Genomic DNA, 25325 nt, shown 5'->3' with positions numbered 1-25325 from the left:
CGTTGGCTTGATCATGTGGTACAAGTCTTGTACTTTCTTGAGATTTAGCCACTTCATTAATATAGTTTCTTTGTCATCCCTGGACAAATTTTGTGCCTACATAATTGTCATAACAGAATAACATGGTTTAAAAAGTGACACGTATTATTTCTGTGAACATAAGTAAGGCAATGTTTTTAGCTTTTATTGCAAACCTGAGATTCCAACACACATTGATTTTGATTCATTGAACATCCCCCATCAGATTTGTGCTCCTAAAACGATTAAAGTCCACTCTTTTATTTTATAGCCACATGAAAAAATATTTAAGGAATCTTATTATTGTGAAGAAAAATACCTTTTTTCTTTTAAGCTTCAAAAACTTTGAAGCTTGATCTTTCTCCTTTAGTAGCTCTTCAATCTTAGAAGTAGCCTATAGAAGTGGGAAAACATTAAAATTAACTAGGGTAAGTATTTCATTAAATAAATATTCCATGTGAAGCATTAAAATTAACATTAAAATTAACTAGGGTAAGTATTTTTTTATAACATTAAAATTAACTAGGGTAAGTATTTCATTAAATAAATATTCCATGTGAAGCATCTTTGAATAGTACCTTGCACTTTTGTGCGCTTTTTCTTTTTTGTTCTTGGTTTGCACCACTTATAATTTGTGTCCTTCCATTGATGTTTTCCTTCACAAATTATTCAAGAAAAGAGTGCAATATTAATTGACACAACAAAAAGTTTTAGAGTGAAAAAAATACATGAATTAGAATTGTACCATTTCTGCGATATGGTTTCACACTCATCTAATTCATTGTTTACTTCCATATCCTTTTCTTGATAGCATTGGAAAAACTCTTCATCTTGCATGTAGTTTCTATATGCCTGCGCATTAAGCGATTGAATTTGGATATCTCACACACACATACACACACGCACACAAAACTAGCTGAATTTACCTCAATTATTTCAATTGCTATCTTTGTGTGTGTGTGTGTGTGTGTGCGACAGGTGCTTGAGAGAGAGAGAGAGAGAGAGAGAGAGAGAGAGAGAGAGAGAGGAGTAAACCACACATACCTCATAAGCATCACTTTGTAAATCATGATTTTCCCATGGTATCTTAGACACGTATGCTTCCGTCTCTGTCTAAACACCTAATAACAAATTTTATCATCATAGGTCATACATTATTGTTACTTTAAAATAAAAGTGCTTACATGAATAGCTTGTGGTTGCTCTTCTTCTTCTTCAATAGGTATACAAGTGGTTTCTTGTGCACAAGCATCCTTTAGCTATTCACCAACAACAAAAGCATTACTTTCTTCATCTTTAGTTTTCATATAAATTTCCAATACCTTAGAGGATTACTCACAAGTTTTGTAAGTGAACCATATTCTCCTAGCTCAATTTCTCCTTGTAGTTCACTTTCTCCTCCATCATTCTCATGAAATTCTTGGTTATCATCATCATCATCTTTTTCTTTTTCTATCTAATTTCATGAAAACATTTCGATTATACTTTGACATAATAGAAGTTCATCACTTAGAGAAAATCCTACAAAATGACACATACCATTGGGGTGCTAGAAGATGATTCATTGTTTGGTTTCTTTTTTCTCCATTTTCGTTTTTCTGCAAGAGACTTGATGGCCCATGTATAAATGTCCTCTTCTTTCCAATGATAATTTTGTCGAGCTACTCTTTCAGACTTAAGCTCACCTTTATTTTTTCGTATTACATCCAACACGGTATTCTTTCTCTCCATATTATTTCTAAGGTCTCCAAATGGCTTATGTTTGGCAAACCATCCTCTAACAAACCCATAGTTTGAATAAAGAACTCTATGTTGGTTATTACCCTCTTCTAAGAGAAAATACCTACCATAGAGTTTATTGGGTTCTCTAAGCTTAGGAGGTGGAGGCCTAAACACCTATTCATATATGGTTGGGTCATATTTTTGCGTTGCTAGTATATAGAGATGCTAGATGGAGAAGAAACAACTCTCTTATTTCCAAGATGTCTGGCCCTCCAAGAATCTAAAAATTTGAGGGCCTCTTCATTAGAGAAAGACAGTAGTTGCTCCACAAAGGACTGTGGATAATTCATATCTGAAAAGACAAAGCATTGAACACACACATGAGCAGTAAGACATTTAAGTAACAAATTTTATCTGAAAAATTATAAACACACTTATCATTACTTTATGAGTAATGTTTTAGAAAGACATGTAAAGAAAACCGTGACAATGAATACAAAAATTGTCATGTATAAAATAATAAGCATTTTAAACTACTTCCACAAGTATACTAGCCATGCTTGCATACTCTATGAGTATAGTTATACAAAAGATATATAAATAATACCATAACAATAAGTACAATAATATTCATCCATAAAGTAGGTCTCCTAGAAGTTCTAGCATACTCTATGATGAGGTTCTAAGAAAGATATGCAAAGAACATCGTAACAATGAAGCTAGCAATTGTCATTCATAAAGCAATAGTCATTCTAAACTACTTCCATAGGTATACTACTTGCATAACAATGAATCCAAAAATTGTCATCCATGAAGTAATAGTCATTCTAAACTACTTCCACAAGTATACTAGCATTCTAAACTACTTCCAAAAATGTACTAGCCATGCTTGCATACCATATGAGTGAAGTTATACAAAAGATATGTAAAGAACACCATAACAATGAATAAAAAAATTGTCATCCATGAAGCAATAGTCTTTCTAAAATATTTCCACAAGATTACTAGCAGTTATTGAATAAAAGGGGCTACCACAACTATATGTCTGTGGAGAATGCCAAACAATAGGTATCCATCTAGCTGCTTGTCCAGGCTTTATAACCTCTTTTTGTTTTGTAACTGTCCAATCTTTAATTTGAATAGAACATGTATCCCAACTTCTCCATTGATGCTCCTCTTTGCAAAATTTATAAGTGTTTTGTTGATATGCATCACGCTCCAATAAAGCAAGCTTTTCCCTTTTTCGTTCATAATCAGTCTCTCTAACAACAGCATGTTGAATCTGTATTGCATTCTCCATATTCAAGCACACTTGAACTATATCATGGACCTCCACCCATAATGGAACATTTCCACAACCTCCTTCCATTAACAAGCTATCACGCTGTCTCAAATTCTTCACCTCATAAGCAATGAGCCTCTGCCTCCTTGGTATTGGCAATGGAATAAATTTGTGAAGTACAGAGTAGATGGGCCGAACACAATCCCATGTGAAAGGCAAAGGGGCCTTCTCAAGCACACTCATTTGAGTAACTGGATCCATTAAGAATTGTTCTGAGTCCTTGTTAACCCTCACGACACACGGACACCCTATGATCTATAAACGTTGTATTGTTTAGAGTCAGGTACCGGGCTTGTCGGACCAAAAGGAACAGGGTAAGGGTGATCGCCGATGATAGGCGCACTCTAACTGGAATATTCAAGGAGTTAGTTGGCTAAGTATGGGCGCCCAAGTGTGAATGGGGTGAGCTCATATAAAAGCCACTAAACCTAATTTTTAGTCACACTCTCATTGTGCAATAGAAGCTGCTCTTGCTCCATCTCCACCTTCTCCTTCACCATCTCCTTGTGTGTGCGTGTGTGTGTGTGTGTGTGTGTGTGTGTGTGTGTGTGTGTGTGTGTGTGAGAGAGAGAGAGAGAGAGAGAGAGAGAGAGAGAGAGAGAGAGAGAGAGAGTGAGAGTGTGTGTGCGATCGAGCATTGCGGCGGTTGAGCGCGGCGTAGTGGCATCTCCCTCTTCTTCGCGGCGCGGGAATCCTTCATTCGCAACTACGCAGGAGGGTGAGTGACACACCATTCTTCCTTGTGAGCTTGTCTATTGTATGACTGTGTGCTAGGAGCCTTTGTGGCTTGCACACGGCGCGTAGCAAGTCCCTAGCCGTGACATTTTTGGCGCCGCCGCCGGGGAGCTGCTACGCGTGAAGCTCCAATTGCGACCTGTAAATTGTATTGAAGCTATTTTTTATGTAGGAAAGGCGCGGCTTAAGTTTGATTATTGTTGTTATGCAAAAACAGTAGAGAAAGACACAATGTTGTTGACTGCATTCAAGTTTTCTGTGTTCTGTTAAGCTCTGTTTTGATAGTTCTATTAAGCTCAGATTTTAGCTTACATAGTTAGCATTTCTTGCGTTTCTGCGTTTTCTGCATTTTCTGGTTTGCACTGCACAGTTCTGTCAAGTTTCAATTTTCTGCATTTTCTGCGTTTTCTGGTTTGTGCACAGTTAAGCGCACAGTTTGTTAATTAAGTAGGTTAGTAATTAGGTGAACCACTGATTAGCAGGTCAGTAGGTAGGTGAGACAGTAAATAGTTAGGTGAGGTCAACGCGCACCAAAACGCGTACCAAAAAAATAAATTAAAAAAAATCGATCTTTTTTTCGAAAAATAAAAACGTGAGTGAGGGGGAGGTTAGAAAAACGGACGGGTTGGTTTGTATAAAAGTGAGATCGGGATCGGGATCATTTGACCCAATCCCAATCCCAATCCCAATCCCAATCCCAGGCCCAGGCTCTGTCTCATGATATAGGGTGGTCTCACTCCTATATATATAGGCTAGACTCACAAGGAGGGAGTGAGGAATGTGGGATATGTCCTACACTCTCCTCTGCTTCATTGCACACTAGGACTTGCTATTTGGAGCCTAGTTCCCCAACTAGGAAAAGACTGTTTCGGGCTTTTCTGGAGCAAAATAGAACCAAACGGTGGGCTGTAAAGCACAACACGTCCCTCCTAGCGATACGCTCGTTTCGAGCTATCCCACGGCCTATCCCACGACACGCTCTAAAAAATCTAGCAAAAAAACAAACAAAAAACATGCAAAAAACTAGTCACAAGGCCTCCTAGAGCAGCTTTTTGACACCTTAGGGTATCAAAAGCACATGCACTTACGCTCTGGGCGGGTGCTAGAACACGAGCATATTGAGGGTGCCTCTGTTCATTCGGACACCCATTACCCATCCACGATAGGCTCTAGACCCTCAACGGGGACACAAGGTAGCACCACCCAAGACCCTAAAATAGCCGCTAGTGATTCCTCCTCCGACTCAGAAATCATGGAAGCATACCGTACCCAAAACACTGAGAGAGAAGGCCATGCACCTCCCGAAGCTCCACAGCCTAGTACTAGTATGTTTAGCCATTTCATGGAAACATTAGGTAGAGCTACTCGCTCGGAACCTGATGCAAATGAAGCACACGAAGGGGGTGGGGAAGTGGACTCTCCTTTCACATCGCACGTGGACCCCACACCCCCAAAGAGTGTGCATGTGGATATCCTGCCAACTTCTTACCAAGAAGGCCCTGTTGAGCTGCCTCCTTCAGAAGTTCCCTCTGGAGTACCGTTGGTGACAAGTAAATCCACGGGGAGCAACATTGCTTCTACCTCACAAGAAACCGTTAACACGTCGACTCTAGAAGGATTGTTCATTAATGATCATTGGACATACGACCTCCACACTGAGGTGTTGACGGATATACACTCTGGCCACGCCTACCATGTAGGATGGATAGAGATTGTACGATCCACCTCTAGTGCCACGAGCCTCGAAGATCAACAGAAAATGATCTGTAATGTTATCCATGGCATTATTCAATTAGAAAGGCAAAACCGAGGGGTAAATATACTCTCAACTGGCCCCATGAGATTTCTGGATACGAGCAAGGCTCAACAGCCTACTCTATCACAAATGGAGACTCCTCTAATGAGTCCCATGGACCCATCTTACGTCATTTCACCTGGGGTCTCTATGCAATCTGAGCCTCCGAGTGACAACTTTAGCTTCCCTAACTTGGCTCAACCCTCTATTAAGGAAAACACAGTGCTCACTCCAGGGATAAGCCTGACAGAGAATGTACCGATGACATCTACGGTTAGCGTAGTGCCACTACCTAGTGTCGTAGTACCTAATATGGGGCCTCGACCGTATGTGCCTCTAGCCCCTTATGCACACATGGCCCCCACACCTCCAATTGTACCACTTGTTTATGCTCCTCGAGTGCCGCTCCCTAGCCTTATCCGAGTGGACCTATGCCCGGTTATGTTCCATATCCTGCATCATCCACACATATGCCAAGACCGGTACCCGTCCCTCTCCCACATATGATTCCAAGAGTACCTCCACCGGCCCTGCCTCCTCACATAGGTGACTTGGCAGCGTTTGCTCAAACCATAGGTCGATCTATCGCGGAAAATATGCGTCATGCATCTGATAGAGAGCCTAGAAGTAAGGCAGTACAAATTGCCAAACTCACGCAAAAATTCAATGGGGACGAAGATGCTAGAAAACACATTGAAGTGTTTGAACAAGTATGTGATTCCTTAGGGGAACGCAACGAACTACATAAGTGCAATGCCTTAAGCTTGACATTAAGTGGGAAGGCTGGAGATTGGTATAGAACCCTAAGGGTGGACGAGAAAACAATCTACCCTACCCTTCGAAGGTTGTTTCTAAAGGAGTACATACGAGAAGGTGTGCTTTGGGGTGTAGCATCTCAGCTACAGAAGGCCGAACGTAAGGAAGGAGAGTCAGTAAGGGACTTCATTAGTCGTCTAAAGCACTTAAACTCTCGCTGCCCTGTAAATGAGCGCTTCAACAATAACCAACTGCTTGATCGATTCATTCGAGGATTGAGGAATGAAGGAATCTATAATGGACTAGTGATTAGAGGTATCACAACCTGGGAAGATGTCACTGCCAATGCAATCCAATTAGAGGACAACTTGATGATAGCAGGCATGAGGGTGTCTACTGACACGAGATCCACTAGCTCACAAGCCATTGAGTATGAACCCATGACTGCAAAGCCCATTGCCAATGAGCCAAAGGTATTTGAGACATTCTTGACAGACCTCACCAAGGCAATCCAAGAGTCTCTTAAGGATAATCGACCCCCTCAAAATAGTCACATGTATCCAAGAAGGGAGCAACAATGGTGTTCCATTTGCTTAGGTCCACATAGCACTAGTGAGTGCCCTACGTTTAGAGTAAAATTTAATGGAACTTGCAACGCATGTGGTAGGTATGGTCACCAAGCTAAGGATTGTTTAATGATCAAACGTATGATGGCAAATAGACCACCTGTAGCCTGGACGGATGCGCCTCGAGCTCCTGTATTGATGCCTGCTCCACCTGTTGAGCAACTACCGCAACACATGGTCCCTAGATCTCAAAATGTTGTACAAGCTACACCGCTACCACCTCCTGTGCTAGGACCGCAGCCCCCGCATCCAAGAGTCGCCCCTATGAACCAAGTGGGTTGCGAGCCATCTAATGCTTATGCAGATGGCTGTGAGGAGGAAATAGACACTAGTATTGCCTACGGACTTGATACATTGGAAGAGTGTCCTATATACTACATGGAAGATTGTTGGGGGCAAGTCAAGCCGGTTTATCAAGCTGCTGCTCTCGCATCCAGAGGTCAAAATATCAACACCCAGGCTAGGAGGCCACCTCTTCAATGCTACGAGTGTGGTGGACCACATCGGGAGCGGAGTGCCCTATTAGGCTGCAAAAGAATGCTGCACAGATGCAAATGAATCAAGGGAGCACGTCTGCAATGCCAATACTCACATGTAATCGTTGTGGCATAGATCACTTGATTGCCCAATGCCCCTATAACCCAAATGCGCCTAAAATCACACCCCTAAATTTGGTCGAAATTGCTAGTGTGACATCGCCAATACCACCCGTCGCACCCGCTTATGCGATTACACGGTCCATGCTTCAAGGGCCAGGCCATATCCTCGAAGAGAGAGATACCGCGTCAGTTATCCAAGCAAAGAAAAAGAAGACACGAAGGAAGAGGTCGCAGAATACGGGAAATTCAAAGCCAAGTTCCAAAACAAACATAGGAACAGGAGATGACCCCGTGTATATGAATGACCCTCGAGGATGATTCAGATTCAATCGAGACAATGGAGACTAGAACCAATACCACAAAGGGAAAGACCGACAAAGAAAACCGTAACATGGAACCAAATGAAAACCGAATAAGAGAAAACCATAAAGAGCCTCTGAAAACACCACAAGTGTTTCCAAATCCAATCCAAGACCCCCAAGATAAACCGCAGGGGCAAAAAGGGAAGAATCGTAAAAAGAAGATTGGGACGTACCCAAACCCAGTAGACGAGATTGAGCAGGTGAAACATCTAAGAGGTTTAGTGGAGGAGACTCAAAGGAAACTAGAACCAGAACCCATGCATGTCAAAATTCATGACACAGTGTTTCCCACGCAAGTTCATCCACCCCACATGAACCATAGACCGTTAGCCATATCTAGTATCATCCAAGAAGGGAGTGAGGACGGGACATCAGAAAGTGAGCATACACCTTTCTTGTTGGAAAGGATGTTTAACGAAGGAATACCTGATCCCATTGAGGAATATGAGATTCCATCCTCACCAGTTCCTAGTCAAGGACCTACACCCTGCAAAATGCCAATGAATGTTGCCAAACTAGTGGACTTCATGTCTTCTGAGGTCCGAACCACGATCATAGCAAAGCTGTATGGAGATCCTGAGTTATTCCTTGCACTTCGAGCATTCCTTAACGGAGAGCTACAACGGGATTACCGCAGTTTGCGCAACCAAATAGGCCTGACTCGATTATGATTGATGAGGAAAATCATGTGCAATCACTTGACTTAGATGGACACGAGTCTGTGATCGAGGTACCCATTAACGAATTAGGGCAGTATTTTGAAGGCGACGAGTCTAATGCGACCCTACCCATCACTACCAAGGGATTAACTATAAAGGGAATTCTTGATGGTGGTGCGGGAGTTAGCATCGTTACAAAAGATTGTTGGGAATCCATGGGAAAACCCCGCCTCAGTGTTACTAACATTGTGGTAAAGATGGCAAATGGTACCATAGCCAAACCTATGGGGATGCTCAAGGATCTTAAGATCAAAGTTCTAGGACACAAGGTACGACATACGTTCATTGTAATGGATTTCTCTAAACAACTTATGTCATATGAAATGATTTTAGGACGACCATTCATGAGGGAAGCACAAATGGTTCATGATTGGTCTAAAAATCATGTCTATTTGCAATTCCAAGACTCTGTCCTTAGAGTGGATTTGGTGACTGGTAAGGTACACCCCTTAGGGAGTAAAACCATTATTGATCATCGCTCTGACACCACAGTTCACTCGGCCCCACTACAATATTGTTACACTTGTAAGAAGGATACAGACATTGGCCAAGATTCTCCTTACATGGATGTGTTACCGGGTATGACGGAATCAAACAATGTAGGCTGGGTACACCTAGCTGCAACCATAGATACCTGGGGAAATAGAGGAACCACTTGGGTCACACCAGAGGGGGAAGAGGTACCACAAATTGCACCTCTGAACATGATAAGTGCCATACATGCATCTTCTAAGGGCAAGGCAATTGTAGACCAATCTGACAGTGACACCGATAGCTCAATAGAAGATTTTGACCAACACGACTCAGACACTGACTCCGAGAGTGAAACGGGTTCTGAATCTCATGAATTAGAGAGTGGAGCAAGTTCAGAGTCAAAACATTCGGAAGGACCGAGCACATCAACCGATGATAGCTCCTCCGAGAGTGAAGAGGACACCAACGAGGACTCCTTTAGTGAGCCAGATCTAAATGCAAATCAAAAGCAGGTCTCAAATAAGAAAAAGAAAAACTTTAAGAGGCGTCGATATCGAGCCAATGTACGTGCTAGGATAAAAAGGAAGAGATCCTCAGCAGAATGGATCAGTTATATAGGAGCATGTGATGCTCATCGAAAATTGGTAGACGATTGGGGTGAATATCTCCAAAATGTTATGTGGTGTAGACCACGACCCCATGACATAGCCCAATTAGAGATCATAGACAAGCCAAAGTTGAGCCGCACTGCAAGGAGGCGTCAAAACCAAGAGTTAGCTCGACAACACAAGAAAGCAGAAATAGAAGCACAGACCAAAGCACAACCAGAATCCACAGACTTGCATCCTGCACCAGAACATTTCAAATCTTACACCACAGGGGAAGCAAAGGTTGTGTACACAAAAGCCCAAAGAATACCTATCGATGGGAATAATGAAATCTATGATGGTCCGGCAATAGTTAAAGAAATAGAATTAGCCGACCCCCGTGAAGAATCAAAACCTGTTTTTATTGCCCAAGACCTCACAGAAGTTGAAGAGGCGGTCCTCAAAGAGCTTCTCAAGGAATTCAAGGACATATTCGCTTGGACATACCATGATATGAAAGGTGTTCCACCTTCTGTGGTCCAACATACAATCCCTATGATTAGCACTGCGAAGCCCGTACAACAAAGACCCTACCCGATGAATCCTAAGTACGCAAAGATCATTCAAGAAGAACTAGAAAAGCTTATCAAATGTGGGTTCATATATCCTATTGAACACTCTGAATGGGTGTCTCCAATAGTTATCGTGCCAAAAAAGAATGGGAAACTCAGGGTGTGCGTGGACCTCAAAAAAGTTAATGCAGCTACTAGAAGAGACCATTACCCCCTACCATATTCCGAACATGTACTCGAAAGAGTTGCAGGCAAGGAAGCTTATAGCTTTCTAGATGGGTACTCAGGCTACAACCAAATCACGATAGCGCTAGAGGACCAAGCTAAAACTGCCTTCATCACAGAATTTGGCGTGTTTGCATTTCGTGTGATGGCTTTTGGCTTAACAAATGCCCCTGCTACATTCCAACGATTAATAAACACTGCTTTTAAAGAATATTTGAGAGAGTTTTGTGAAGCTTTCTTAGACGACCTTTGTGTTTACTCTTCTTGGAAAGAACATCTATCATGTTTGCGGAAGGTGTTTGAAAAGTGTAGGTTATATCGTATCTCATTGAACCCGTTCAAATGCCAATTTTGGGTCAAGCATGGAGTTATTTTAGGGCATATAGTATCTAAGAATGGTATCTCAACCGATGAGAGCAAAATTAAAGTGATTCTAGAGTTACCACCACCAACCAATTACAAGGGAGTTCAAAGGTTCATGGGACACATGGGTTATTATCGACGGTTTATTTTATTTTTCGCTGAGATAGCACGTCCTTTGTACAAGCTTCTCATTGAATTTAAATGGACTGAAGAGTGTGACCAGGCCTATGAACAATTGAAGAAAACACTAGCAAGTGCTCCGATTTTAAGGACACCTAACTGGGATGTCATTTTCCATGTGCATATTGATGCATCAAACTTTGCTATTGGGTGTGTTCTCACTCAACCAGGAGAACATAAATTGGACTATCCCATTAGCTTTGCAAGCCGTCAATTGAACGATGCTGAAAGGAACTACACCACTACAGAGCGAGAAGGTTTAGCAATGGTTTATGCAGTAAAGAAATTTCGCTACTACCTTCTGGCAAACAAGTTTGTATTTTATGTGGATCATCAAGCGTTGCTGTATCTGGTAAACAAGCCATGCTCCACAGGAAGAATCACACGATGGTTGTTAATTCTTCTGGAGTTTGATTTCACGATTGTAGTGAGACCCGGTAAAAGGCACGTCATGGCTGATCATTTGTCTCGCATACCCAATGGTGAAGCCCCTACAGGAGTTGATGATGAATTACCCGATACTTCCCTATTCATAGTTGAGACTATGCCTGAATGGAGTGAGAACATTGTTAACTTTTTAGTTAATGGTTTTCCACCCAAGGAACTTCGTAAGGATATCGCTCGAAGGCTAGTAAAAGAATGTGAACCCTATTGTTTGATTGCCGGAACTCTGTATAGACTAGGCAAGGAAGATATTCTTAGGCGTTGTGCCCGCGAGGATGAATATTTGTATATCTTGCAAGAAGCACATATGGGCATAGCAAGAGGACATTTTTCAAGAGACCTGACTGCTAGAAAGGTGCTGCAATGAGGCTATTGGTGGCCAACTTTATTTAAGGATGCATCACTTTTTACAAAAGGGTGTGATGAGTGCCAACGTTACAAGACCACACAGCGCAAAGACAGAATGCCCTTACATCCTATTAAAGTAACCCAACCATTTGAAAAATGGGGCTTAGACTTTGTAGGTCCAATTAGTCCCGCAGCTCGCAACACTCAATCTCGATATATTCTCGTTGCTACGGACTATGTAACAAAGTGGGATGAAGCTAAGGCTTCACAAAAAGCTGACGCGAGGACAACAGCTAAGTTTCTTTTTGAGAACATTATCACAAGATTTGGTTGCCCTTTTGAAATTGTTAGTGATAATGGTACCCATTTTATAAATGAGGTAATAAGAGAGCTTACCATGACCTTTATGATATCCCACCATAAGTCTACACCTTATTACCCGCAAGCTAATGGACAAGCCGAGAGCACCAACAAGACTCTAATCTCTATTTTAACCAGGACGGTAGAAGCTCATCGCATTGATTGGGATTTGAAGTTGACATCTGCTCTATGGGCTTATCGTACTGCTTATAAAGTGGCTATTAACTTTACACCATTCAAAATGGTATACGGCCAAGAAGCGGTTATGCCTTGGGAGTTTGTCATTCCTAGTCTTAGGGTAGCTTCGCAAGAAGGAAGGAATGGTAACCCCTTAACCGAGCGTTTGTATATCTTAGAAAAACTAGACGAAGAGAGACAGTTGGCTGTGCAAAATGCTCTTGTGGAAAAGGATAGGAGAAAGAAGTGGTTTGATCGCCATGTGAAGGACAAGGACATCAAAGTTGGTGATAAAGTCCTTATGTATGGAGTACGTAAAGAGAAGAAAAAGTTGAAATATGCTGGTAAAGGACCATTTAGAGTATGTGAAATTACCCCACAAGGTACCCTTCGTGTGGAAACTCTTGATGGAGTTGAAACCATTGGATTCCTCAATGGGAGTAAATTCAAAAGATATTATGATCCTTTAAGCCAAGAAGAACTACGGGCTATTCATCAAAAGAAGGCCGCCAAAGCACAAACCGAGTTAAAGAAGATACAAGCTCAAGCTGAGGCTAAGGAGCGACAACAACGTATAAGACAAAAACGAGAGGCTAACCTTGAAGTCACAAATGCATTCCACGTGGAAATCGAAGAGGATTGGTTGGACTCTGACACACCTCTACGATACCCTATTGAGTTAAATAGTGCCTATGGAAAAGTGCTATATAACGCCTTATTGGACACGGGTGCTAAATATAATCTGCTATCCTATGGGGTGTGGTGTCAGTTAGGGAAGCCACCTCTATCTGAGAGTATTATCCAAGTCAAGGGTGTCAACAAGAAAAAAACTACGGTTTTTGGAATCTGGCACACTTCTGTCAGTTATGAAAATGGAATTGTAGCTCAAGACTTTTTGGTCATGCCTACTGGAACTATGGAGGGTAATATAAACCTAGGACGCACGTGGATGATAGCCACCAAATGCACTATTGATTGGGGGACTGGGGGTGTCACAACACAAAAACCAACTCTTATCCCTACCACTCAAGCCATAGTCCCTGAGATATTGCCTAAGGATATAAAACCCAGGACATTGCATGTCCAGGAGGTTGAACCATACGTCCCCATAGCCCAACTCTCTAGATCTTCAACTGATGTAGTTGAAAGAAAGCTTGAGACACACAAGAACCATCCTAATATAACAAAGAAAGCATACAAGTGGGTCCCTAAAGCTTCTTTAGTAACCATGGCCGATGCTAAAAAACGGAAGCCTCGTAAGAAACGTCCCACTCGCTCCAAGAAATGTAAGAAAACGTGGCACTGGATTCCTAAACGACTGTTAAAAGCCCAAGGATACTATAAAGGAAATGATCAAATCTGGGTACCTAAATGTAAAATGTGTCCTTCCCTATCGACAAATAACCCATATGAGTCAAACAGTGTAACGCTAAAGCCAACGACGGACCGTGGGAAGGGAAAGATCACAGAATGCTACACACCTAGTCCAGAGCTAGTTTGGGCTCCAAGGCAAAACCAATTTATCCCACCTCGCTCAGGAAGGGGGGAGTTCCATGAAGCTTCTAGCTCCTCATATAATACATCCATAGAGGTAAAAGCTTCTACACAGCCTCCATCTATAGTAGTGGACCTCCATGAAGCTACAAAAGAATCCACACCTCCCAGTGTTCAAGAAGTACCTGATGAACCACTTCAAGTTCGATCCTGGGAGAGTACCTTACCACCCTTGCAACTTGACGAGGCACCTAGGGTTATAAAAAACTACTGGCAAAAATCCTTACCTATTACCAACTGGAACAATTGGTTTCAAAGGGTGACGAGCTCATTTCAAACGGTATGATCTACCCAAGGAAGGGGGGAGTGTTTGTGGACATCCATCATTCACTTGCTTCCCTCTCAACCTTTCTCCCTGACCTCTTAATCTCCGATCTTAGGGAATGTATATATAAAGCCTTATACTCACAAAAACAAGATAAAAAAGTAAAAGAGCAAGAGCCATAACACAAATCATAAAAACAAATTATGCACAAGAACACGACCCTTATAATATTTGCACTCTAACCATCATCTATTTGCGTGTACATATATGGCTAGTACGCTAGAGTCATCCGCTCCTGCCTTGGGTGAGAGGTACCCTCGTTACTTTTCACAAATATTTCACATGGTCTTTCCAGTGCTTGCATGTGAATGGGATTTGATAGGTACGCTAGCATGTGAGAGGAATTTTGAGGAGTTAGAATGGCTAATACGTCTCTTGACCACGTCTGATCCATACTTAGTAGAGAGCGTTTTTCCCATTGCACAAGCCTACCCTTTTGACCAAGATGACTATAGGTGTCTAGTGACCTTCTTAGTAAACATGGGCACCTATGATGAAGAAGAAAATTTACATGACTACACGGATGGCACATATGGTCTCATGGATGATGACTTTGTTTATCTCGACGACGAGGATAGGAGTTTAGCCTTAGGGTTTCCCCCCAACCTCTACAATATCCTATTCCCTTGACTCTTTAGGGGGAGTGCAAATAATTAGGTTAGGGTTCCTTATGTTTTTTGTTGTGTTCAATAAGTGTTGGTACCTTTTTCCACTAATGTGCCTCCTGGAGGTATTCCTTTTGTTTCCTAGTGTGTACAGGAGCGTGTTGCTATTGATAGGATTTGGACCTTCATGGAACCTTTCTCTCGTTCACACTTCAAATTAAGCGCGACCATCAACACAAACAGGTGTTTTATGTCCATTAGCATTGCCCTTATCTTTTTGCATCCATGTTTGTCTGCTTTGATTGTGATTGGTAGCATAATATTCAACGCATTTGCTTAGTATCAAACATTTAATTCAATGTAATGTTTTGTCATAATCACTTGTCTAGGTTTAAAAATCAAGCAGTCCGACTAAGCTGGTTTGACCAAGCTAGGTATTCGAAATCTTCTCTTAATACCATGGGGAATGCCTTCCTAATACGCAATGGTTACTTAGGTTCTTAATCCGATTTAGGCAGCATTGTGTGAAATGTACTAGGGCTTTCTAGTGGGCTTAACCCTATTGACCTTTAGCTTAAGTATTATAAAGGGAGTTTACTAATGTGATGAGCCTGGCGAGGGTAACAATGTTATATGACCCCCCAAAGTTACAAAATTAAAATGCTGAAAATGAACAAACAAAAAATCAAAGTGCCATAATGTAAAATTTTAAGCTGGAAGAGAAATCCTTGCTTAAATTGGTACTTCACTCACATGTATCGCCTATGGTACTAGAGCCCTAGAGGTTCCCAGTGTGGGCGCTTTTCCTTGAAAAGCAAAAAACCCAAGGCATACAAAATAAGCACACACATCAAAATTGAATCAATGTGAAAAGACTTTGGGGGGTCAAAGAAAAGGTAACCAGTCAGGCAATGATCTCATGAGAAATTCCTTTTATCGTAGCTTAACTACAAGGTCTTCTAGGTATAGCCTCTAGTCAGCCCTCGAACATCAAATACTTGGCTCTCGCGATTAAACAACTTAATTGACAAAAAAAAATAAAAATAAAAAAAATTGAGAAGTTACCCATGGTATTAATAGTCGAGCTCTAGTGCCTTTTGATCGTTAAATTAGCGACCCCGGACTTGTTTAATTTTTAACCTTTACATCTGTTTATGCATTTGATTATATTGCAATTTAATGTTTATTGTTGACAAATTGTCTAAAATTATGTTACCAATCAATTTGTCTGTCTAAAATTGCATATGATTTTTAATTGTATATGAGAATGCAATTACTGTGGCAATGTTGTTTGATTTTGCAGTGATTGAAGAAGGCTACGCACATCCATGTCGACTGCTCTTCCATCTCGACGAACGAGCTTCAACTGGATAGCTTCCGAGGACGGAATCTACATCAGGAAGGGGGGTATGTTAACCCTCACAGCACACGGACACCCTATGATCTATAAACGTTGTATTGTTTAGAGTCAGTTACCGGGCTTGTCGGACCAATAGGAACATGGTAAGGGTGATCGCCGATGATAGGCGCACTCTAACTGGAATATTCAAGGAGTTAGTTGGCTAAGTATGGGCGCCCAAGTGTGAATGGGGTGAGCTCATATAAAAGCCACTAAACCTAATTTTTACTCATTCTCTCATTGTGCAATAGAAGCTCCTCTTGCTCCATCTCCACCTTCTCCTTCACCATCTCCTTGTGTGTGTGTATGCGTGTGTGTGTGTGTGTGTGTGTGTGTGTGAGAGAGAGAGAGAGAGAGAGAGAGAGAGAGAGGGAGAGAGAGAGAGAGAGAGAGAGAGAGAGAGAGAGTGTGTGCGATCGAGCGTTGCGGCGGCACGATGGCGGCGAGGCGGTTGAGCGCGGTGTAGCGGCGTCTCCCTCTTCTTCGCGGTGCGGGAATCCTTCATTCGCAACTATGCAGGAGGGTGAGTGACACACCATTCTTCCTTGTGAGTTTGTCTGTTGTATGACTGTGTGCTAGGAGCCTTCGTAGCTCGCACACGGCGCGTAGCAAGTCCCCGGCAGCGGCACCAAAAATGTCACGGCTAGGGACTTGCTACGTGCCGTGTGTGATCCACAAAGGCTCCTAGCACACAGTCATACAACAGACAAGCTCACAAGGAAGAATGGTGTGTCACTCACCCTCCTGCGTAGTTGCGAATGAAGGATTCCCGCGCCGCGAAGAAGAGGGAGACGCCGCTACGCCGCGCTCAACCGCCTCGCCGCCATCGTGCCGCCGCAACGCTCGATTGCACACACACTCTCACTCTCTCTCTCTCTCTCACACGCACACACACACACACACACACACACACACACACACACACACAAGGAGATGGTGGAGATGGAGCAAGAGCAACTTCTATTGCACAATGAGAGAATGAGTAAAAATTAGGTTTAGTGGCTTTTATATGAGCTCACCCCATTCACACTTGGGCGCCCATACTTAGCCAACTAACTCCTTGAATATTCGAGTTAGAGTGCACCTGTCATCGGCGATCACCCTTACCATGTTCCTATTGATCCGACAAGCCTGGTACCTGACTCTAAACAATACAACGTTTATAGATCATAGGTTGTCCGTGTGCCGTGAGGGTTAACAGTCCCCGTTTCCCACAATACATTGCTTGTAATACCGTCCACCAAAGAAAATCATACACTTTCCATCAAACTGTGTTGAGAACAAGGATGTTATATAAGCCTTCCAATGACCCCTGTGTTCCACTGTTGCATCATCGGTATCCACCTTCGCTATGACATTGGTGCCCACATTAAATATATCCCTTCAAAGAGGACCTTTTGGTATGTCTTTACTTCCAAACATTGGAAGTACTGCTCTGGAATGTTCCAAAACTTCTTTGGATAAGTTTTCTCCTCACTAGTAGGATCTCTATAAGTACATCTCTTCTTTGATATTGCAATCCCTTTGAGAAGAAGATTTCTAGTGCATGGTGAATTGCTTCCATATTTTAATAGATCACTCCACATAGATTTAGCCTTTTCAATTGAAGACACAACCAATAGTCCATCCATATGTGACGGAGAGCAATCATGTGATGGAGCATCTGCTAATAGCGAGTTGCTTTGAGAAAGAATCAATGCACAATGTAGGTCCTTCAGAAACCTTTCAGAAGGTAAGATATTGTCACTATCACCACGGATACCGTGAAAAGCTCTTATGAAGAACCTTCTCAAATATAACTTTGCAAATGAAGCTTCATCGATCATGTTATTTGTTCTGATGGAGCTGTATGCCTTTACAAGACGCTCAAATATGTAACACCAAAAGCGGTCGTGCAACCCATGGCGCAAGACATCATCAAGCATCTCACCATTACCTATAAACAAGTTATCAAGAGATTACTCTCCTAAACAAATATATCAAACTTATTGTTAACTAATCAAAATATACATACCAGCTACATGTTCTAGAGGTGATGAGTTCACACCAAAGATTTCTTCATTTTGAACTCTCCATGATTGTAGCAATGTCTTCACAACTTCTATGTCTTTCACAGACTATCCATGATCTCTACTATGGTTGTAGAAGCTGTGTGCAATGTCAATCAGCAAAAATCCCAAAACATGCATTTCAGGAGGAATGCCACTAACAACTCTCAAAACATATGGTAGACACCACTGGATGAACTTTTGGTTCTCCTCTGCCTTGAAACTTGCAAACTAGATGCTTGGGGAGTTAGGCCAACGTCCATATCGAATGGAGGAAGGTGTTGCCTCTTTAACAACACACACAGTAGCATCGATTTGTTTCTTCAGAGGAGCCTCAACACTTTCAAATAAATGTGAGATATATTTCTTGAATACATTCAATGATAAGATATGCATTGGGTCGTAGACTAAATCTAGAGAGAGATCAAATCCATATAGATCATATAATCTCCAGAGTATGGACTCTCCTGAGAGACCAGCTTCTTTCCATGATGCTTCCTTTTCTTTGTCTGTGCAACACCGTTTAGCTTCATTAAGAGCTTTTGTCATATCCTCAATGGTCCTCTTTGAAGGTGGATATCTAGCTTGTCGGTGATTTTCATTATAGATGTATCACCCCTCTTTTGATCCTATACCAGGTTGTACTAGAGTTGCTTGAGGTTTATCACGCCTGCAAAACTCTTGTCCTCCATTCTTGAAGAGGCCTATTTTTCACTGTGCCGGATGGTCTCCTGTAAGCATCATGACCATAGTGCGTATCGTACATAGATTTGAAAGACCTTGTTGATTGGCACCAAAGATCTTCTCTATGGGATAGTCATACAACCCCTCCACACCATTTAGGTATAGGCTTTCCAGCTCATCTAGAAAAGGTTCCAAAAATGCCCCAAAAACTTCACCAGAAACATTCATAATTTTCTTGCAACTTTGAGGGATAAACGGAACTGGCAAGATATCAATGGAAGAATTGATTCTTGGATTCAACACCATGACCTCTACTACCCCACAACTCTTTTGGGTTGTCTGTGATGTCTGAAATCCATTCCAATGTAGCAACAATGCTACATTTCGAGGATCACCCTATTCACATGGCCACCCAAAAAATAAGTTGGGTTTGAAATCCTGAGATCTTAAAAAAAAAAACAACAATGTGATGGTTCTATGTACCTTTTGTAGGCTCTTTTTACACACAATGTCCTCTTTACACTCGATGCAGAAAAAGGTGTACTCTTCTCCCACAACATTTTTAAGAGCTTTATAACGTCTACTGGTAGGAAAAGTAGTGTAAGAATTCTTGCAAAGAGGATTAGAGCAGACAATTGGTAGCTCATAAGATGCTGATGGATCCCAAAAGTCCTTGACTTCTTGGAATTTTTGCCCATCCCAAAAATCAACAATTCTTCTTTGGTTGCTAATTGCATCTCCCTTGAGCCATTTCTCTTTGTGCCTCCATAAACATAGTAGCTCGTGGCAATAAGTTCTACTCTTTGTCAATAGCTTTAGTTGAGGCCCGATGGGAATGTAGTCAAAGGAAAGCATTGATTTCCTTGCTTTTGCACAAACTGGACACTTCTCACAACATTCCAAGCAATCACGTTTAAGCCTCGATGACAATGATCCACCTTCACATGTGCACTTAAGAACCTCTCCTATAAAGTTGTCCTCATTGCTTGGTTGAAGAAGCTTGGGTGGATGCTTGGCTACATCACTACCTGTGCAGATGCGATAGCGCAAGGAAGAAACCATGCCAAGACCTTTAAGCATGGTTTGCAATTGATCCCAACAAGCCGGAATTTGAATCCCTCCAAGGTCACCTTCCCATGTAGGAGGAAGTTGAACTATAGCCTAGCCATCCTTCTCTTGGAAGCATTTTTAATCACTCTAGCCCCCCCCAAGTCTCCAAATAGGATGCGAAGCAATGCATCTTGCACACCTATTGGTAGTTTATGTTCATCCCATAAATTTTGGAGCTCTAGTATCCTCTCAACTAGCTCCAAGTATAGAGGAGAAGATTGATTTTCTTCATTTTCACTAATAGACATCGGCTCATCAATGATGTCATTGCCATCATCATCAACCTCAGAGACTTGAGCCTGATGTTCATCATTCTCTTCCATATCTCCTTATGAATCTAGTGGAGAAGATAAACCAAAACTATTTTTGAAGCTTTCAAAATTATGTGCCAAAGCTTGATGGCGATAATAGGTTGATGCATGAACTTGTCTACCACCTGCACAATACATGTTACATGTGCACCATGTATTTCTTTGAGAATTGTTGGGCTTCTTGCCTTGTCCCATGGCTCGGGTAGGTGTTGCATTATGGGGTCCATCAATGTGTTTGGCTAGATGGTTAATTTCTCTACTATCACTCAGGTCATTGGCAAGATCTAGTCTTTGTTCTGAATCCATTTTTTGTTTTTTGCTAATGGAAGGATGGAGATTTCTTAGAACATCTTGTTGTTTGTGGTGATAAAAGGTACACTTGGCTACAAGGCACCAACCATTGTTGGAATGCTTCCAAAGATAATTGCAATCACACTTCCAAAACTGTGTTCTCTCCATAACTGTCGAAGAAAAATAACTAGCCATGTTTGTAATATCCATTAAGCTACGACACAACATGCTCTAAGAGAAATAAACTATGGCTTTCAAGAGGTACTAGCCCATTCATCAAACACAAATTCTCTCTCCATTACAAGGTTAAGCACTTCAATGCTCTGAGAAATAAACAAACATGAAAATACATAAATTACTTTAACTTCACAAGAAGTATGATCTCATAAAAGCATTCTTCTAGGTAACTTATGTTGAATCTACCAGGGCTTTTCATAAGTACAAAGTCGTTTTGATGGAATGAGACGGATTATCATACTCATTCTATAGTGCATCAATGATAAAGGCATGTTTCCACCTCCATAGTGGGTCATTTTGTGATATTTGATTAGGCCTAACTTTTCTTTTGCCAACACTAAGTTTAAATTTCCATCCCAATCAACCAAACCATCAAGAAAAATCTTTTGTATATTCCAAACTTTTTTCCCCTTAGAAAATAAGTTATATCTTATTTTTGGCCATAACACTTTTACCTCAGAGCGTTGCAAAAGATCTTGGCAATATTGTGATGCTAGATCTTCTCGTAGCTCACAAGAAAATGTTCGTATAAAGAAAGCTCGTTCTCCATCTTTTTGAAGCCTAGTGGACAAGTGATTTTGAAGAGACATTTTGAACTAGCAACCAAAGAACAGTCAAAAGTATAGTACAGATTTAAAATATTAGCATCTTTAACACATGGCAAACAATCATTGCAACGTCACCAAGTCTGTAGGTTTGATATGTCCTGACACGGGGAAGGATTTGTTCGTTTATGGGGACCAAAGTTCCTCTCTCTCTCTCTCTCTCTCTCTCTCACTCACACACACACACACACACACACACACACACACACACACACACACACACAAAGTTTATCATACACATGCTCATAATCCCTTAACTCTTCATAACATCAATCCATAATGAGTCCATGACTACAAGATGCGTAAGTTCCTTCTTGAGTAAGAAGGATTTTTATCTATGCCAACATAATTTAGTGTAGAAACCTTCAAAGTCCATCATGATAAAAAAAGGCCGATTAGTGTAATCCCACTTACAAATTTTGAGATTTATCTCTACATTTTAAATTTGAAAGTGAAAAGACCTTCAAAATATATAGAAATTTAGTAAGAAAACCTTCAAATTTAGTCAATTTAGAATTGGAAAAAATATTATTCCAAACATACTTTCCTTGAATTTGCCAATAGGAAATGAAGTTTACTTTTCGGGTTTTAACACTCCTTTTCCCCTTGCCCTGAAGCAAAAAACAGCATGATGTCAAGCTAAGACACATTTTTGCCGAACGCTGACATTGTCATTGCCAAGCTATAAAAAAAAATGAAGTTTTTTTTTCTGAGGCGGGGAGGGAGGGGGGCCACTATTTATAGGACCAGCTTTTAAAGAATGGTTAGAAGAAGAAGACCGCGGACTTGAGGCCAACAAAATTTAGGGTAGAAAGGCAAGTAGGTTCAACCAATTTTTCATAAGGAGTTTATAGGGGGAATAAATGGAGATCCGATGGTGTTTTGGGAAGGGAAAAGGAGGGGGGGAGGTGACAGATGGAACACGCAGAGGAGACAGTTGGCTCTTTTTCTTGAGTTTCTCGAAAGGAGATTTCAAAAAATTGGCTTGTTTTTCCATTTTGGGGTAGAGGTTTGTTTTCCTATTTTGGACATTGAAAATTGCGTGATATTAAGTTGGCGCACGTTTTTCGTGAACGCTTATAACTCTCTCTCTCTCTCTCTCTCACACACACACACACACACACACACACATACACACACACACACACACACACACACACACACACACACACACACACACACACACACACACACACACACACACACACACACACACACACACACACACACAATTACAAGCTCGTTGATGGGAGCAGGCTTGGCAAGTGATCATGCTCGGCTCCAGGGTTTTCCATTGGCTTGCAGGTGGTAGATCGCAGAAGATGCAGACCACGACAGGGTGATAGGCCAGTACAGGGTTGACAATGGTGAGGAGGGAGCAGAGCATCGCAAGGGAGGAAGCAAATATGGAAGCTCCATATACATGGAGGAGACATAGGCGGTTTGTGAAAAGGGAGTGTTGCTGCTACCATAGAGGGCCACTTTGTTTCTCTCTCCCCTTCTGTTTGCACCTGAGAGGGTAAGGTAGCCGGCACGATAGCGAGAAAAGGGAGTCACGGAGGTGTGCAGCAAGGCTAAAAAGAGCATTGGCGGTGGAGCGTGTCTGGACCTGAAAGATAGCTAGAGAGAGAGAGAGCGTGCATGTGTTAGGAGAGAGAGAGAGAGAGAGAGAGAGAGAGAGAGAGAGAGAGAGAGAGAGAGAGAGAGAGAGAGAGAGGAGAGATCCGGGATGCTACATCAGTTGATCATGACAGGGAGCTCGAGGGGGAGCAGCTGCAATCGCGTGCAAGGTCGGGGAGAGAGAGAGAGAGAGAGAGAGAGAGAGAGAGAGAGAGAGAGAGAGAGAGAGAGAGAGAGAGAGAGAGAGAGAGAGAGAGAGAGATCCGGGATGCTACATCAGTTGATCATGACAGGGAGCTCGAGGGGGAGCAGCTGCAATCGCGTGCAAGGTCGGGGAGAGAGAGAGAGAGAGAGAGAGAGAGAGAGAGAGAGAGAGAGAGAGAGAGAGAGAGAGAGAGAGAGAGAGAGAGAGAGAGAGAGAGAGAGAGAGCTGCGAGGCGGACAACAGAGATGAGCCAATGATAGCGACACAGAGAAGAAGAAGAAGAGAATTTTAACACTATGTAATTTGCCAACTAGAAGTGTAGCAGCTCCGTGATTTTTTTTTTGTCTCTGGTGGTTGTGCTTTCTCTCTCTATCTCGTCGATGCTAGATTAGTGGCGATGACGCGGAAAAGAGGATGTGTTGAGTGAGGCGCAAGCAAGATCTTGCTGCTAGAAATGGACAGGGGCAAAGACTCTCTCTCTCTCTCTCTCTCTCTCTCTCTCTCTCTCTCTTCTGCAAGCATACAGGCACCAACACGACAACTGTGATGCTTGCAACATCAACACGAAAACTGTGACAGTCCGTTGAGGGCCGATAGGAGACAAAGCAGTGCAAACTCAGGAGCAACAAGCGGACGGGAGATTGCTCCTGTAAAGACACGCAAAAATCACCTCTAACTCATTTTTCTTTAAGTTGGAAGATTCCAAAAGGAATCTAATCCGAAGAATTAATACGTTTATTTGAGAATTAGACCCAGTAGTAGTCGTACAAGTAGTTTAGCATCTTCACACAGAGCCAAGCAGTGTTCGGAAACATTAATTATTCCAAACATACACAATTCCTTTCCTTGAATTTGCCAAGAGGAAATTCAAGCAGAAAACGGCACGGTATTAAGCTAAGACACATTTTACACTGGGAGCTTTCAAAGAATGATGAAAAGAAGTTTTTTTTTTTTTTGTTTTGGGGGGGGGGGGGGGGGGAGGGGCTCAAGCTAAGACACATTTTTTGCCTAACACTGGGAACTTTCAAAGACCGATTAAAAGAAGGTTTTGTTTTTTCTTTTCTGTGTTGTGTTTGTTTTTTTGGGGGGGGGGGGGGGGGGGGGGGGGGGGTGTTTTAAAGAATTAAAGAATGATTAAAAGATTTATCTGTAGCAATGAGACGCAATCGGGCAGCAACGAGACGCAATCGGCTCCAAATATTTGAACTTCACTCACTTATGCCTTAGTCCTCCACATTTTCAAAATTCCCTAAAAGAAGCATGGAAATTTTCCTCTGTCTCTCTCTCTCTCTCTCTTGAATAACAAGTCTTGAGTTCAACTCTCCTCGTTGAATAGATCTTTAAGATCGCTTGGGATAGTTTTTCCTACGACTTAAAAAATTCCCTTCGTCATCTTCTCTCTCTCTCTCAATAACTTGGGTAGTCATGGTATCTCACTTCTCTCTCTTTATCTCTCATGGCATATAAGATCCCTGCTTGAACAATCTTTAAGCAATCAAATTAAATGATGGGGTGAGATTTGAGGTGTAGGCACAAACATGAGAGGGAAGTCTTTTTTTTTGGGGAAAGGTCCCCTGGTTTCAAGAGATGCAAAGGGTTTTTCTTCTAAAGTGGTTTTTTCTCGATTATTCTTGTGTGATGTTCATTCTTAATAATGGTTGTTTAGAACAAAGCAGTTATGTAACACGTTTTGTCGAGTATGCTTTTGCAAGTTGATTTTCTCTTGCAGTAATTTGTTATGTATAAGCAGCAATAATTATTTTGCTTTAGCTTGCTGCCTAGTGTAGGATGTGCAAGTCGATGCAAGTCCGTGCTGCCACGCGCAAGCTAGACCCGTCAACTCTTTGCTTGCGTTCTTGTGTGGCATCACACATGGCATTCCATCAAGCTCCTTTGGCCATGTGCATTCCGCCTTTCCTTTTTCCTT

The 25325-nt window shown here is 41.9% G+C and overlaps 1 protein-coding gene and 1 pseudogene across 1 annotated transcript; both read right to left on the bottom strand.

Moving 5' to 3' along the window:
* Positions 1 to 2722: 2722 nt before the first annotated feature.
* On the bottom strand, positions 2723 to 18113 carry LOC147452798 (uncharacterized). The gene is made up of 3 exons (XM_086519300.1): positions 17487 to 18113; positions 7712 to 7714; positions 2723 to 3294 (listed from the first exon to the last, which is right to left on the bottom strand). The coding sequence occupies exons 1-3, from the start codon at positions 17539 to 17541 to the stop codon at positions 2723 to 2725; spliced, it is 630 nt and encodes a 209-aa protein (XP_086375426.1). The 5' UTR covers positions 17542 to 18113.
* Positions 17552 to 18113, bottom strand: LOC147452797 (uncharacterized; annotated as a pseudogene).
* Positions 18114 to 25325: the final 7212 nt, after the last annotated feature.

Source organism: Adiantum capillus-veneris, chromosome 8, assembly GCF_014529385.1.
Source record: "Adiantum capillus-veneris isolate H3 chromosome 8, ASM1452938v2, whole genome shotgun sequence".
Classification (NCBI taxonomy): Eukaryota; Viridiplantae; Streptophyta; class Polypodiopsida; order Polypodiales; family Pteridaceae; genus Adiantum; species Adiantum capillus-veneris.
This window is presented reverse-complemented; position numbering and strand designations above follow the sequence as displayed.